This window comes from Callithrix jacchus, chromosome 21, assembly GCF_049354715.1.
Source record: "Callithrix jacchus isolate 240 chromosome 21, calJac240_pri, whole genome shotgun sequence".
NCBI classification, from domain to species: Eukaryota; Metazoa; Chordata; class Mammalia; order Primates; family Cebidae; genus Callithrix; species Callithrix jacchus.
This window is the reverse complement of record NC_133522.1, coordinates 23520136-23538124: the sequence shown is the minus strand read 5'-3', so window position 1 is coordinate 23538124 and position 17989 is coordinate 23520136. Positions and strand designations below refer to the sequence as shown.

The window sequence follows — 17989 nt, the reverse complement described above, 5'->3', positions numbered from 1 at the left end:
AAGGAAAGACCTTTTGATTAATTTTCTAGTTTTGAAGCAACAACCCTAAACATAAGCTAACAGAACTGATTATGAAACCAAGTGATCTATTTTTTCATCCGTTATTTACTTATAAATTGAGTGCGTATCTTAATTATTATGTTCTCAATTTTTTCTTTGGGTACACACATATGTTTGGCTGAACAGAAAGCAGAGTATCAAAAATAAAACACTTGTATTCCAAGAATGCTACAAAATAAATAGGGTTTAATGACTATTATTTGGTTACAGTTATGCAAAGTTGGTTTGCATAATTTTAAACTAAACTTAAATGTAGATGTATATAGAACATAACCACCATATATACATTATTTTAAATAATCTTAATTTGTTCAAAGGCTTAATATTTATGTATCTTTAAGCTATTTTTTGGTGACTCAGCAACCAAATTTTATAAACATTTTTGAAAAGCTCTGGACATGTAGACCTGAGGTTATTTTAAAACACAAAATATTAAAGAAATTGAACAGTTTATAAATTAAATCTTATAACAGTTGAACATGCTTTCAACAGTCTTTTAAAATGCCTCTCTCTCTCTCTCTCTCTCTCTCTCTCTCTCTCTCTCTCTCACTCACACTCGCTCTTTCTCCTCTCTCTCTTCCTTCCACCTTCCACCATGATGCAGTGAAAGGTCATCACCAGATGCTGGCACACTAATCTCAGACTTTTCAGTTTCCAGAATTGTGAAAAATTAATTTTAGTTCATAATAAATTACCCAGCCTATGGTATTCCGTTATAGTAGCACATAAGAGACTAACAGAAAATTTTACATAAATATTGGGGCATATTTACCAAATATTCAAACCATAGGCAGGATTTCAATTAGTAAAAGTAGGAGAAATAATGTTATAGGGAAAGGGGACTTAAAATTATACCAGCTTGATACAGTTATAAGGTGTGGGAGGAAGAGTTGAGAAATTAAGTGAAGAGAAAGGAGATTGGTACTGGGCTGTAAAGAACTGGTAATCTGGACCATGAATTTGGAATTTATTTTGTGAATAACTAGGAATCATTCATATTCTCTGCACAATGCAGTCAGGGGGTGCTGTAAAGAGAGTTTTGTGGGAGTAGTGGATTAGAGGCAGTAGTGGAAAGATGGGAAGCTAGAAATCCATCACAAAAATGGTGTAAAAATTTTTTAAAATATTACCACTAATTAGTATAAAAAAATCTAGTTTAAAATGACAAAGTTACATTTTGAATACTTGTCTAATTAGCAGACATTAAACATTCTGAGAATTTCCAATATTGGTGAGAGGTAAATTTGGAAATCTCACAAATTTCTCATAATAATACAAATGGAATATACAAATAGGAAAATGAAAAACGAAAACATTAGATACCCGATTCCTTTAAATATGAGGAAAAAATCTCATTTTTACATATAAAATTTACTTTTCTTCATGTAACATTGTTAGTAGTCGTCAGAAATTTTCATCTTTCATGAATACACAAATTCCTTATTTTAAATCTAAGATAGCGAAAGCATGTATATTTTAATGTGTTCTTGACCTTAAAAATACAAACTTTTCTTTTGCTCATGAAATTCTAAGCTGGAAAAATATGTTAGTAATTGAATTTAAGGAGTGATTTATGTTTAGGTACTAAATTAAAGATATATTCCATAAAAATATGATAGAAGTCTCTTGCTAAAAGTAGATCAAAGCAATATTAAAATAAGCAAACATTTTAATTATATATTTAATCAAGAAACTCATGAAAAATACATCTCCAATGCCATAATTCTTCATAATTCTTAAGTATTCATTCAAACAACTATATTGTTCCACCTTTCCTTGACTCCTGTCCCATCCTCCTGAAAACAACATGATAGTTTAGAAGAAAAGGAGGGAGATCCTTTTTGTTTAATCTCCTCTTTTAACTTAAATACGGGCATGTTGCATGTGTATGTAAAGCCCATAACAGCATTAGAGATTTACATTCTGCTGCTGCTGCTTTTTTTTTTCTTTTTTTTGAGAGAGAATCTTGCACTGACATGAAGAGAGTTGTAGATCTGGGATGGCCACAGGAATGGGAGAAAGAAACCTCTCAGAAATGACAGTCATGAATGACTAAGAGCCAGATGGAATCATGGAATCCTTGGTGAATAGCTGAGTAGACAGATGACTGAATGGACCTGAGGTCCCCTCCAGAACTTAGACTAGACATCAGGTAAAATAAGGAGAAAGTCTGAACTGACTGCAGCTGTTTTTACCACCTTGAGGGCAAATGGGAACTCGAAATAAAAATGATGTCAAGATTTAATAAAAATAAATTCTAATTTCTTACAGAAGAAAATTTCCTCCTTTAGAAAAGTTTTTTTTTAATTCTCTCTTTTTTTAAATTTCCATAGGTTTTTGGGGAACAGTTTGTATTTGGTTACATGACTAAGTTTTGGTTACATAAGTAAGTGGTGATTTCTGAGATTTTGGTGACCTATCACCTGGGCAATATATACTGAATATATATTCAGTAGTCTCTTATTCCTCACCCCTCTTCCACCCTTTCTCCTGAGTCCCCAAAGTCCATTGTATGTGCATGTCTTATGTCCTACGGCTGTGCATCCTCATAGCTTAACTCCTACTTAGGAGTGAGAACGTATGACGTTTGGTTTTTCATTCCTGAGTTACTTCACTTAGAATAACTGCCCAGTTTCATCCAGGTTGCTGTGAATGCCATTAATTTGTTCCAGTCTATGGCTGAGTATTATTCCATATATCTATATCTGTCTGTCTGTCTGTTTGTCTATCTATCATCTATCTATCTATCTATCTATCTATCTATCTATCTATCTATCTATCATCTATCTATCTATCTATCTATGGAGAGAGAGAGAGAAAGAGGGAGAGAGACACCACAATTTCTTTATGTGCTCATTGATTGATGGGCATTTGGGCTGGTTTCATATTTTTGCAATTGTGAATTGTGCTTCTATAAACATGTTTGTGCAAGTGTCTATTTTGTATGACTTCTTCTCCTTTGTGTAGATTCCTAGCAGTGAGATTGCTGGATCAAATGGTAGTTCTACTTTTAGTACTTTAAGGAATTTCCACATTGTTTTTCATAATGGTTGTATTAGTTTACATTCCCATCAGCAGTGTAGAAGTGTTCCCTTTTCACTGCATCCATGCCAACATCCATTATTTTTGATTTTTTGATTCTGGCTAGTCTTGAAGATGTAAGGTGATATTGCATGGTGGTTTTGATTTGCACTTCCCTGATAATTAGTGACGTTGAGCATTTTTTCATATGTTTGTTGGACATTTATACACTCACAGCCAACTGATCTTCGTTAAAGCAAGCAAAAACATAAGGTGGGGAAAGGATACCCTATTCCACAAGTGGTTCTGGGGTAATTGGTGAGCCACATGTAGGAGAAGGAAATTGGATCATCATCTCTCACCTTATACAAAAATCAACTCAAGATGGATCAATGACTTGAATCTAAGACCTGAAACTATAAAAATTTTAAAAGACACATCAGAAAAACCCTTCTAGACATTGGCTTAGGCAAACACTTCATGACCGAGAACCCAAATGCAAATGCAACAAAAACAAAGATAAGTAGGTGGGATTTAATTAAACTAAAGAGCTTCTGTCCAGAAAAAGGAATAGTCAGCAGAGTAGACAGTTAATCTACAGACCTACAGAGTGGGAGAAAATCTTCACAATCTATACATTCAACAAAGGACTAACATCTAGAATCTACGAGGAACTCAAACAAATTAGTAAGAAAAAAAATCCCATCAAAATTGGGCCAAGGACATAAATAGATGATTCTAAAAAAAAAAAAAAGATATAAAAATGGCAAACAAACATTTAATTTTCTTTTGAAGGCATTCAAATGCTCTTGATATTTGCTGATCATACACAAGTCAGAGCTATTGTTCTGCTGGTCAAGAGAATATTTTACTAAAGGGAGAAGTGGATAGGACCTGAAGGGGAATGAGGTAAGGATTTGGGTTAATAAAGGATCTACCAATCCAATGCACTTATGAGTAATAACTGACCTTCAAATTATCTCAAAATATATTATTTTGGTTGCATTGTAAAATTTTTAAAAATTCAGCATTTGAATGTGACTATAAATGACTGTTATAAAAGACAGATGCTTTTATATGTTTATGACTTGGACATGACTCAACACATATATTTTAAAATGACAGGTCTATAATAAAATATGATATAAAATTTTTGGCAGCATAAATTTAAAAATTAAGTAATCAGGTTTTTATCTCTGGTTTTGTTAAAACTTTATCGATTTGCTTGCATAATATGGTGGTGATGACGAACTATAGTAAAACCTGAGTGATAATGAATCCTAAAAGATTTCTAAAGAATGAAATTGATTCATCTTTGTAACATTCAACTTCATTTTCCTTTAGTAATATTGATCCCACAGAGTTCTCACTAATGCTTATAGATCTAATCAGAAGTTGAACAACAGCTTAACTAAAATATTGACCTAAAGTATATTTTCTAAGATTTAATAACTGCTTAAAATCTATTTAATTCTCAAAGAAAAAATTACCTTCTCAGAGTACATTTCTTTCTGTGGTTATTTAACCTTACTGTAACTTTGTTTCACAAGGTAGAAAATAAAATCATTCTTATTTCTTAATTATGATAATTCATACGAGGGTGACATTAAGCATAATAAGAGTTGAGCAATATGTTATTAAGGCCAAATATTTAATTTATTTTGGCTCCAATTTATTTTTATGTCATTGGCGTTCTTCCTGATGAGCTAATGCCGGAAAACATTGCTGTATCCGGGCTAAATCATTGAAAATTTCACACTTTGAGAAGGCTGTTCTTCAAGCAAGTTGAGTGCTATAAAATTATATTTTTAAAAATCTGGTAGAAAGGACTGAGATCCTGAGTGCTGAGAAAACTTTAATCATGTTTTCATGTTTAAACTCATATTTGAACAGTACTGATTTGAAAATTTATGAGTCAAAATATAAAGTGTATTTAAGAAAAATAAGATTTGCAGAAATACAACCAGCATCAAGATTTGGATACTCGTCCTTTTATTTAAAAAATATTTTTCCTAGACCTTACATTTTTGTCTTTAAAAATACAAGACATCTACTAAAAAAATCATGCCACATTAACATTCAAAGACATTAAAATTATGGTTGAGACTTTTGTCACATAGGTCCTAAATTTGTAATTTTATGTAGTTTATTGGCTCACCAGGTTTCAAGCTCTGTTCACTTCTTGCTATAACAATACTGCCAAATTATCTCATTTACATCAATGAATTAACTTCCATCGACATCATTCTAATGATTACAGTCTAAGTTTCTCTACCAGATTTGTCTATTCAGTACAATCTACTTACATAACTAATTGAATGTACCCCGGCCACACCAATCTCTCCATATGTTCATAACTGAACTTATCAGCTATCCCCCAAATCTGTTCTTTGTAAGAATCTTCATCTACCCAGTCTTTCTTGCAAATCTTTGGGAGTTATAAGATTCCCAGCTGTGCTAACCTCCCACAAATGAATGGCAAAGTACTGTCAATTTGATATTTAAAATATATTTCTTGACTAATCGACAACTCTATCTTCTCACTCTTCTCTTCTTTGGCTACACGCTTCTTCCTTTATCTTTCTTGCTTGATCAACTTATACAGTTATTGCAATTGCACATGCTTCCAGATACCAGTCTAAAATGTAAATTTGATCAATTCATGCTCATTCTTAAATTTATTCATTTGTTCTTTGCTGTCTTTAAATTTTAGTTCAAAGTTGTTATTGCATGTAAAGCTCTTGTAATCTGGCATATTCTTACTTATCCTGTCTTTCCTCCTCCTACCCTCTACATTTCAAACAATTCATATTGTTGTTTCTCAAGAGCATTACAATTTGTTACAACACCTGGAACTCTCTTACCCATTTTGACCAAATGCCTGACTTTTGAAATCTATTCCTTCACATTCCTTCCTCTGGGAGGCTACATCTGATGCTTTCACTCAAGGTTAGAGATAATGCAATTTCCTTTAGGACAGATAATATAACTTAGACCTACTGAGTCTTCAAGGCCTACTAAAGTGCCTAATATATAGTATATGCTCATTGCTTTTGATTTAACTCATAAACTAATAGACACTTTAATAGATCCGAATAAATGATGGGGACTACTTACGTGTTTTATGACATAGGAATGCTAAATATTTTTTATTTTAATGTGCTCAATTTAGGTTTACATATGTCAGATTGCACACATTTTAGATATTTAAGTGATATTGACTGCTAAAACTTAACATCTGTTTTACTGACTGTGGAGGGAAAAGGAGTGGCATTACATAAATTTTGTCTACTTTCAAAAAGATCCAAAAAGGTATTTTGAGATAGTCATAATTTATTCATGTACTACCTTACTATTCTGGCTTTTTCATTAACTGAATTGAAATTAAAATACTGAGTAGGCATTATGAATGAAGCATGTAACAAGGTCTGCACTGAAGAGTCTCCATTTAGTTGAAATCCTTAGGTTTTGTGCTGCTATATAGAAAAGCTGAGGTTGTGGTTGGGGGATAGAGGAGTAAGTGTTCTCTTCCTATGGATTCAAATTCATTTTGAGTTTTACTTGCAAGTGCTTGAATTGACTGGTGATGTAATCTTCACAATAATGACCCAAATATATGGAGAATTCAAAAGTGTATTTGGTCTCTTCAGATGTCTTAAATCAGGAGATGCTGCTCAAAGGTCACTACGTATAAGATTGAATCACTAACATTTGTTGTGAAAAAGGAATAAGAGGTAACTCAACTATCACATCAAGACTGTGAAGTAAATACTAATTAACTGTGTTTCCTTTCCGCCATATACTACTCTCCAATACAGAGGCTTTATAAAATGTTAGTTATTTGAATTGTAAAACATATTTTAAAGCTTTTATGAAACCACCAAAAAAGGAAATAAACTTTTCTTTCTAACAATGGTATTAATAAAACATGCCCATGTTCCCAAAACAAGTTAAAGCTGAAGACTACGGCAATTATGAACATATATGAGGCACAAAAATTGTTTCTGCCTTAATAATCCAGGTAATTGAAAACGAAACAGGCTCAGGTATTTAATTGACACAATTTTCCCATTGCTTTGGTAGTAAAGACACAAGATGTTTTTACATCCTGAACCAGTTTTAAGCTACGTCTTCTTCTCTGTCTATAACACATTTTGAAATATGGGACAAATTACTGAAGTTTCAAATGATATGATTGGGCAATAAATTTTTAGGATAGCAATAAAGGAGAAAATAAAGCTTTCATATAATTTTGCACAGGCAGAACTTGCGATATATGCATAAGCTGTATATTACAGTTACATACAAAAATGTATTCATACATTTCTCCAGTTTGACCTTCTCTCTCCTTTTTTTTTTTTTTTGAGACAGAGTGTTGCTCTGTTGCCCAGGCTGGAGTTCAATGGCACAATCTTGGTTACTGCAATCTCCGCCTCCCTGGTTCAAGTGATTCTCCTGCCTCAGCCTCCTAAGTGGCTTGGATTATAGGCACGCACCACCACGTGCCACCACACCCGGCTGATTTTTGTATTTTTAGTAGAGATAAGGTTTCACCATTTTGGTCAGGCTGGAATTGAACTCCTGACCTTGTGATCTGCCTGCCTTGGCCTCCCAAAGTGCTGGGATGACAGTTGTGAGCCACTGCACCCGGCCCCTTCTCTCTTCTTCTACAGCACCTCAAATTTAATGTCCAAAACTGAACAGCTAAAAAACTAGGTAAGATCAAGATTACCCAGTTCTGTGAATGTATTATGCACATTCCCAAATACACACATGCACATGCAAATACACGTATGCACCCCTATGTGTACCCACATGTACAATACATGTGCACATATATAAGACTACATGTGCACGGATAACTGCATAAAATGTTCACATATACAAACATGCATACAAGTACACACATGCACACATATATGCACACATGTATACTCTTACATTTTATTATGCATAAATTCTTGACTTCTATACTTTATATACTTGGGGGATTCTATCCATTCCCAAAGTAAAATTCCACCATGGTCTAGATGTATCTAGACCACTCTAATCCCCCTAAAGCAATGAAGAATGGCCCCCAACTGTGGTAAATATTTACATTTTAAAATTTCCACTCAATCATGGATCAATATAATGGAAAAATAGAATGTAAATTAATAACCAGCTTAGTGTCATAAAAATAGATAAAATGTGAGATGATTTTGGAATTATTAGACAGCAAAAGTGAAATTATTTTATCAAAATGCTCAAAGGTTTCTAAATTCTCAACTCCAGTTTCTCTTCTAATGTCGTCATGAATCAGAAACAACTTATGACCTGGAAGCAGACCACAAACCACAGTTGGAGAGGCCCTGCTCTAAAGAAACTAGTACTGACCTCACGCAGTGGCTGGCATACGCCTGTTCACCGTACACATTACAGAATAGGTTCCAGTGCAGCTAGGAGAACACACCAGAGTCTGTGTTTCTCAGGGTTTCTTTTTCTATTTTAGATGTGTATTTCCTATTTTTGACATTTTTAATAAAGTTTTGAAATACTTCGTATTAGCATTAGCCTGGTGATTCAGAGTCAGAGGTGCACAATAGATATTTTCAATCATAAGTCCATTCCTCAGTTATGGAACACAATCTCTATACCAAATACTTTCCCAGATGCTAGGATTCAAATTAGCATAAAATTTGATCCCCGAATTAAACTCAAATTAAAATCATTTTAACAAATAGTTGGCATGTAATCTTGAAAAGTGTCAGGGTTAAGAAAGTCAAGAAAAGCCTATGGTGCTTTCCTGCAATGACAAAAACTAATAAAACAATACTGCTAAACAACACACATCACTGAGAAACAAGTTCTTACACCTTAAAGGACAGTAATTGGAATTCACTTGGACATCCCATAAAACGTGAATGGAATCTGTGGATTAGAACACGGGCAGTTAATGTAATTTCCAGACAGGCTGGACTGTCCTAGCACAATGCCATAGCTTAGGTGGCTTAAGCAACAGTAATTTTTTTCCCCTCAGTTTTGGAGGTTGGAAAGTGTAAGATCAAGATAGTAACCAATGAGATACCCCAGTGAGGGGTCTCATTGGTCCTGCTAACATTGGCTTTCTTGCTGCATCTTCACATGGGAAACAAGAGAAAGAAAACAAGCCCTCTTGTATCTTTTCTCATAAAGGTGCTGATCTCATCATGAGGGTCCCTCATAATCTTGTCTAAACCTAATTATTTCCCACAGGCCCTACTTCCAAATGCTATTGCATTGTGGGGTTAGGGCTTTAACATATGAATTGCAGGGCAGGTGGCATAACTTAGCCACCAGCCCTTGATATTGCTGATTTCATTTTAGTTATTACGTAGAAAATATCCTTGTTTGCAGGAGACATACCCTAAAGCAGCTGAAGAAAATGGGCATTAGATTGGCAACTCCTTTCAGTGGCTCAGTGGAAAAAGTTTTCTGGCTAAACCTGTACATTTTCTGTAAGTTTATGATTGTTTCAAAAACAGAGTTAAAGATATTGTTTCTGGCCTCAAGATTCTCAATTTTACTGGAGAAGAGAGACATGTGAGCAATGATAAGTATCATTGAGTAAAGTAAAATATGTAGTGGTATAGCACAGGATTAAAATAGAAGATAGAAGGATGAGCCTGCTCAGAAGAAAAGCAGGAGACCTCACAAAGGAAGTAAATCTTAAATGGATCAGAAGGTAAAACCACCCTGTGTCCATTGGACTGTTTATTCAGTAATGATTATCGGACAACATTTGCATGTCTGATTTTTTATTTTCCCAGGGCATTTTACTTCCTCTTGATCCATTATCTTTATTCATGATTCTTTAAGGAATAATAAAAGAAGATAGATTTGTAGAAAGCTTGAATAAAGAAAAAGATGGTAATAAATTATCAAAAGGTACATTGTTGGTCAGATAAAAATGTGTCCAAAAATGATGCTTCTTATCCATCATCCTTTTGCATAACATGATGCATTTTTACAACATCCTCTTGGCTTACTTGATTCACTCTTGCTCTCCCCCTTCTGGTATTCCTGGCTTCGGAAATTCAGAGATAGGCTTATCGTAACTCTGAATTCTCTGCAATTGTTGCTATGAATATGGCCCTCCCTAAAATGCTGTATAAAATTTCTAATAAAGAAAAGAGCACAAGAGTTAGGATGTTCTTTTATTTCTTCATTTAACCTAGAGATATATGATCCATTCATTGCTGGAACAAATATTTATGGAACATTTATGCACAGGTGGCAAATCTTCTATGTCTTCCTTCCTTCTTCCCTTCCCCTTCTCCTTCCCCTTTTCCTTCCCTTCCTTCTTCCCTTCTTTCCTTCCTCCTTTGTTTCTTCCTTTCCTTTTTTGAGCCAACCTTCAAAACCATGATATTTTACACAAAAATTCCAATACACAATGCCATAAATCTTCAGAAGTGGTAGCCACTGGAACACACAGCTTGTCAGAACACATGACTAGAATATTCATTCCAGTATTCTAGAAATAGCCGTTTTAGCACAGATGTTAACCATAAGATCGCCTGTTCCTCAGTACCCACCATTTTCTATTATCAGGTATTTGTCGTTACACTCATTTTTCTTTCTTTTGTTTTTGTTTTTGTTTTTTTTTTTTTTGCATGCCATAGGGGCTAGAGGTACTTGCATTTGTATTCCTACCAAAATAGAAAACAATGAGGAGATCAGAGCTTTAAAGAAAAAAAAAGACATTTCTAAGATAGGTACTTGTAACACTAAATTTCAGGCTCTGGGTTTATAAAGTTCAGCAATAAGCTAAAAAAAATTAGAAAAGACTAACCGAGATACTTGCCTTCTTTCCCAAAGACTTATTGACTCGACCAGTACAAGGTACGGAAAATCAGAGTTGGAGCTAGGGACTTTTGCAAGTGAGATAAGAAAAAGAACTCACTAGGCATTACGTTCTGTCTCAAAAGGGATATTTTTCTCCCACTAATTTCTAAATTTTTCTTAAATGAAATTGAAATTGTTTTATCTGTTCATTGCTTTTTAAAAAAATTTACATTACCAATGAATCTGGCCTAAGGTGGAAACAGGTTCTTTCAGGCATGATTCAAATGGTAAGCCAATTTCAGAGATTTAAATGGCACCAGTAGCAATCTGCATTACACAAAGCACTGAAAACAATACTCCCTTTTCTTTTCTAATAGAATCCATATAAATACTTTTTTCTTTTGGTATTACTGCTTTTTGTTCATAAATATCTACATTTTTAATCCACAGAGGCAATTTTATTACAGTATTAACAATAACAATGTCTTACACTTGCACAATGCTTTGAAGCTGACACCATGTTTTTATATTTATATGCAGTAAGATATATCCATGTTCAGCACCATACAAATAACCTTTTTCATAAATTTATAATGAGTTTTCTAAAATGCTTGACTTGTAGGTATGGTTTTGAACATGAATACCACAAAAAAGCATTAAAATTCAATATAAAATAATTTCCATTGTATATCAAACCGATGTGTTTATACTATTTGTGTCTTATCCATTAAGAGATTGATTATAATTTACTCCAGGCATAACAACAAAGTATAGAGTGAAATCTTATAAAATCTATGTAAGATTTAACAGTTACACTTGATTACTTTATTTTCTTTCTCTTTTTCCTTTTCTTTTTTTGAGATGGAGTCTTGCTCTGATGCCCAGGCTGGAGTGCAGTGGTGCCATCTCAGCTCACTGCAACCTCTGCCTCCTGGGTTCAAGTGATTTTCCTGCCTCAGTCTCCCAAGTAGTTACCTCAGGTGATCCACCTGCCTTGGACTCCCAAAGTGCTAGGATTACAAGTGTAAGCCACTGCATCCTACTGATTACTTTCTTTTCTTACACTTTGTTCCAATTTAATAGAACGAGTATTTTTTCTGTATCTGTTACCTTCAAAGATAAATAACACACAGTCATTACCCTCTGGGGGTTAACAGCCTACTGAGGGAAAAAAAAAAGATGCATACAAAATGAATTTGTACATGGGACATAATATGAAAAGGTCTATTTTCCCCTGAATTTCTATGGAGATATAAGACAATTGGTAAGAGTTGGAATGAAGGGAAAAGTCTCTAAGTGCTTATGGAAGGAGGTGCTGTTTGAGGTAAACTCTGAAGAAGCTGGTAGCTGTTCCATTTTACACACCTACCACACACTTGCATGAACATCTGTATTATTAGCTTTTCTTTACCCTGCCCACTGATACAAACTTACCCAATACTATTATCTATGACTTTCTACTGTAACACTTTGTCTTTATTCCTTAATTTCTTGATTCAATATACAAATGGGAATTACTCTTTTGTATGCCTGCCAAACATGTAATTTAGAGAGGCCTCTTTTTATTCTATTTTAAACTTCTCTTTCTTAAACAAAAACTTAGAGGACCTATTAAATAAATCATGATACATCCAAAATATTGACTAATATGCAGCCATTATAATGGATGAAATAGAGAACATATATAGACCTAGAACAATGTCCATAATTAAAATGATAAACAAGAAAAAATCCACAGGATCATGTATATGATATGGAAACACTATATGTGCATATTGATGTTTCTGTGTATAAAGAAGGAATCTGAAAGAATAAATACCCACATTCTCTCAAAACTTTAGTTGTAACTAACTTTGAGGGATATACCATTTTCTGTTTAGTATAATTCCTTATCTTTTATTCTAAATAATTAAAACAACAAAGATATTCATATTGAAAGAAGCACAAAGGATACACCGTCTATTTCACCCACTTTAAGAATAAAAGAAACAATTGCCACATTTTTCAGTAATTTTTAGAAAATGTTAAGTATCATAAATTATATGTAAATATAAATTCAAATCCTTGAACAAATTGCAGTGATAAGTGACAATAAAGATTACATTTATATTAAGGCGAAATTATAATTTTATTATCATTAAAGCCATAAAGTACTTTTCATCAATAAGCAGCAAAACTATTTTCTGTCACTATATCAAAAACATCAGCAATAGTCACCTAAAGATAAATAACAACAGGCTGGGCGCAGTGGCTCATGCCTGTAATCCCAGCACTTTGGGAGGCCTAGGCAGGTGGATCACAATATCAGGAGTTCAAGACCAGCCTGGCCAACATGGTAAAACCCTGTCTCTACTAAAAACAAGAAAATTAGCCGGTGTGGTGGCGGGCACCTGCAATACCAGCTGCTCAGGAGGCTGAGGCAGGAAAATTGCTTGAACCTGGGGGAGTGGAAGTTGCAACGAACTGAGATTGCGCCACTGCACTCCACCCTGGGTGACAGAGCAAGACTCTGTCTCAAAAAATAAAAAGCCACCACAAGTATAACATATTTATGCAATGTGCTTTATGATTTTTTAACACATCTATAAATGGAAATAAAATATTTGAAAGTACAGCAGACAATATATAAAGATAAAATAGAATCAGAAAACTTTAGCGATTCCTCAGAAAACAATACAATGCTGCATCACAAAGGCATTCATAGATTAGAACTATAATGTAACGGCTCGAAAAATAAAAAGTTTATTTAGTTTCTGCAGTTGCACTATCTCAGTTGGCCCCACCTGGAGCTACACAAGGCATTCATGCCATAAATAATCTTTGATTCAATCAGAACAAGAAAAACAGCATGTTCCTCCCATATGGGATTTGAGAGTCACATTCATTTTACAGTCCTTGGTTTGTTTAATTCTTATTTCAGTTCAATGAATAGATGATAACGATGCTACTGCATGTACTTTACAGATGAGGAAACTTAACATCCTAGAAATACCACGAGTTTGCTAACCATGAATCTCACAAGCAGTGAAGAAATTATTATCTACAAACACATAAAGCCTAAGAAATAAGCAAAGTCTAAATAAACACAAGTTGCCTAGTCACTATTAGAGAGACTTTCTAACTCCTGGTTGGTTTTTATGTTACCATTGTTTTGTTTTCTGTCTTATGTCTTTAATCTGTACTGTTCTGCTCTTTTAGGCACTGCAAAGTTGTCTTGAATTAGAAAGAGGTACTAGAATGTGGGAGTGGGTGTTGACCTACATCTGAACAATCTGCATATGATTCACCACAATTAAACAATTTGGTTTGAAATAGCTACAATTAAGTTATTATCCGAGAACTATTTACTAGGCTAGAAATTCTAAATTTATCTTCACATATACTCTGAGAAAAGGGCCACGTTTTCTGCACTCTAGTAAAGCAAATGCTGAAGTAAATGCCTTCATGTTAACATCTGTATTGTTAAGTCATTGAGAGCTAATTATATGAATGATAACTTTAGTCGTTTCTTTAAAAATTATAGCTTTGGAATAGCAAGAAATATATGACATGATGGTAGACAAAAGAGCTTCAGTTTCTAACTATATACCTACACACATACACACACACACAGAATTGCCTTCCTTATGCATGGCCATTATATATAGTAATGTCAACACATGATGAAGATAATACCAAATATTATCAAGGAGAAGATAATAAAGATAATATCAAATTTCAGGAGAAAGAGTAAATTATGTCTATAGTAAAATAGAAACCATAATAGTATGAACGAAAAATTCAAATTGAGCAGTAAGTAGAAATAACACATCACTTATCCAGAGTAAGCAATATCAATTCTATGTATAGCTAACAAGGGGAATAAATTATTGAAACACTGATGAAAGAAGTATATTTTTTAACCACAAAAATTTTATTTTTCCTACCTTTGTAGCTCAATAGTAAAACTCTGATGAATTTTTATGGATATCCTGGAAAGGAAACAGAAAGTAGATGAAATAGAAAATTTAAAAAAAACTGCTAAGTGCTTTAACATTATTATCCACACTGAGTGTTAGTGCTCTACGTGCTACATAACACCATGGCAAGGCATTCTCTGTTCCTTCTACATACCCGAGACCGGCAACACTGATAGTGACAAAGGGCACATGAGTATTAGAAGCAAAGCATGAGCACGTTTGTGCTCTGTAGAGCATGAATATAGTGATTAAAACTGAGTTGGGCATGGTGGCTCATGCTTGTTGGGAAGATGAGGCAGGTGAATTGCTTGAGCTCAGGAGCTCAAGGCCAGCCTGTGCAACATGGGAAATCCCATCTCTATCAAAATACAAAAAATTAGCCAGGCATAGTGGTAGCACCTCAGTTACTCAGGAGACTGACGTGGGAGGATCACTTGAGCCCAGGAGGCAGAGGCATTAGTGAGCTCAGATCACGCTACTGTACTCCAGCATGGGTGACAGAGTGAGACTCCATCTCAAAAAAAAAAAAAGAAAAAGAAAACAAGAAAAAGCAATAAACAACAACAAAAAAATGATTTGTTAGCTGGGCGTGGTTGCTCACATCTGTAATCCCAGCAGTTTAGGAGGCTAAGGCAGGTGGATTCCAAGTTCAGGAGTTCAAGACCAGCCTGGCCAAGATGGTGAAACCCGTCTCTACTAAAAATACAAAAATGAGCCTGGGGTGGTAGCAGGTGCCTGTAATCCCAGCTACTCAGAAGGATGAGGCAGAAGAATCACTTGAACCGGGGGGAGTGGAGGTTGCAGTGAGCTGAGATCACGCCACTGCACTCCAGCCTGAGCAAAAAAGTGAGACTCCATCATAAATAAATAAATAAAGACTTGTTGTTCAAAATGATTAGCCAATTTAGTAATTTTTAAATTGACAGTTGATAAAAATAAAAAGAAGTCATTTCAAATTTCTGAAATGAAACAAAATAACAACTAAATAACAAAATTACAAAACTAAGACTTTTAGATTTCATAACATCTTTTTATATTATTAAAAAATAGGTGCTGAGATTGAAATCCATTATGCGGACAGGATAAGAGTTCAGCTCAAGTGGCCTAAGTTTTACATCCTATAAATGTAATAGGCTATTATCTGGAATAGAGAATTACTATAAAAAATTCTGATGCTCTTAATTTTTTTTTTTTTTTTTTGAGACGGAGTTTTGCTGTTGTCACCCAGACTGGAGTGCAATGGCACAATCTCGGCTCTCAACAACCTCCGCCTCCTGGGTTCAAGCAATTCTCCCGAGTAGCTGGGACTACAAGCATGCACCACCATGTCCAGCTAATTTTTTGTATTTTTAGTAGAGACGGGGTTTGACCTTGTTGACCAGGATGGTCTCGATCTCTTGACCTCATGATCCACCCGCCTCGGCCTCCCAAAGTGCTGGGATTATAGGCGTGAGCCACCGCGCCTGGCCATGATGCTCTTAATTAAAACAGAATTAGTCTTATAACTAGAAGAAAATTTAAAAGTCAACTGGCTCAACTTTCTCACTTTACAGATAAGCAAAGCATGAACGTTAGTTCATGGCAGAACTAAGAGTAAAATTTCCATCATACTAATTTCACAACATTAAGTTTTTTAATCTTTCATAATTTCCAAGATTGGAAAGAAGTAGAGGAAGTAGAATTATGTATTCTGTTCTTGGTAAGTTCCATCCACTTGATAAAACATCATATTTCTGTTCTGCCTGAACAATCTATGTCATCAACATTTACTGCATCCACCTCTTTTAAAACTTGTTTCCTTGGCCATTCTTGGCTGGCTTTGCCACCTGCTGACTGTGGGCCTTTGAGGGAACATAGACAGTAGGCAGGGAGTGGTTACAGCAGGTCTGCAAGACCTAGCAGAATGCTATTTTCGCATCTGACTCAGTGCAATCACAGTGGTGGTGGCCACAGGGGTGCTTGTGTCACTCCATCCCCAGTTGTAGGTGGCTCAGAAGAGAGAGAGAGAGACTGTATGTTTGGGAGAAAGTAAGGAAAGAGGAAAAGAATTTTTGTGTGGTAATCTAGAGAATTCGCCTGGATCTTGTCCAAGACTATCAAGTTGGTACCTCTATGAGTCTGCAAGAACCACAGAGTTGCTGAGCCTGGGGTGCTCCCTTTAGTATAAACACCTTAGATCATAATACTTAAGTCCTTTCAAATATCTGGAAAGCTTCCCCAAGAAGGACAGCTACAAATAAATCCAGACAGTGAAGACTACAATAAATACTTAACTCTTCAATGCACAGACACCAAAGAATATCTACTACAATCATTGCCTTCCAGGAAAACATGATGTCATCAAATGAGCTAAATAAGGCACCAGGGACCAATCCTCAAGAAAGAGAGGTATGTGACCTTTCAGACAGAGAATTCAAAACAGCTGTGTTGAGTAAACAAAGAAATTCAAGGTAACACAAATAAGAAAGTCAAAATTATAACAAAAAAATTAACAAAGAGATCAAAATAATTAAAAAGAAAGTCTTTAGCTGAAAAATGCAGTTGACATAATGAAGAACGCATGAGTCCATTAATAGCAGAATAGATCAAGAAGAACAAATTAGTGAGTTTGAAGACAGGCTATTTAAAAACACACAAAGAGGAGACAAAAAATAAAAGAATGGAAAATAAAGCATGCCTACAGGATCTAGAAAATACCCTCAAAAGGGTAAGACTTTAAGGCCAATATCTAAGAGGGTTGCTGAAAAGAAGCCATACAAGCTAGAAGGGATAGGAGCCCCATCTTCATCCTCATTAAATAAAACAATTATCACTCAAGAATTTTGTATCTAGTGGAACTAAGCTTCATAAAAGAAAGGAAAATATAGTTTTTTTCAGACAAACAAATGCTTAATTTGCCACTACCAAGCCAGCACTATAAGAACTGCTAAAAGGAGCTCTAAAGCTTGAAATAAATCATTGAAATACACCAGAATAGAACCTCCTTAAAAAATACATCTCACAGGACCTATAAAACAAAAACACAATTTAAAAAAACAAACAATGTACTCAGGCAACAAATAGCATAATGAAAAGAAAAGTACCACAAAGCTCAATACTAACTTAAATGTAAATGACATAAATCCTCCTCTTAAAAGACACAA

General features: G+C 34.7%; 1 protein-coding gene across 1 annotated transcript in view; it reads right to left on the bottom strand.

Annotated features, from left to right (window-relative positions):
• LOC128930371 (uncharacterized) overlaps positions 1-17989 on the bottom strand; it is a 310834-nt gene that overhangs the window by 15515 nt on the left and 277330 nt on the right. The window contains exon 3 of the mRNA XM_078358613.1: positions 14814-14858. Coding sequence (XP_078214739.1) covers positions 14814-14858 — 45 coding nt within the window. The remainder of the gene's footprint in view (positions 1-14813; positions 14859-17989) is intronic.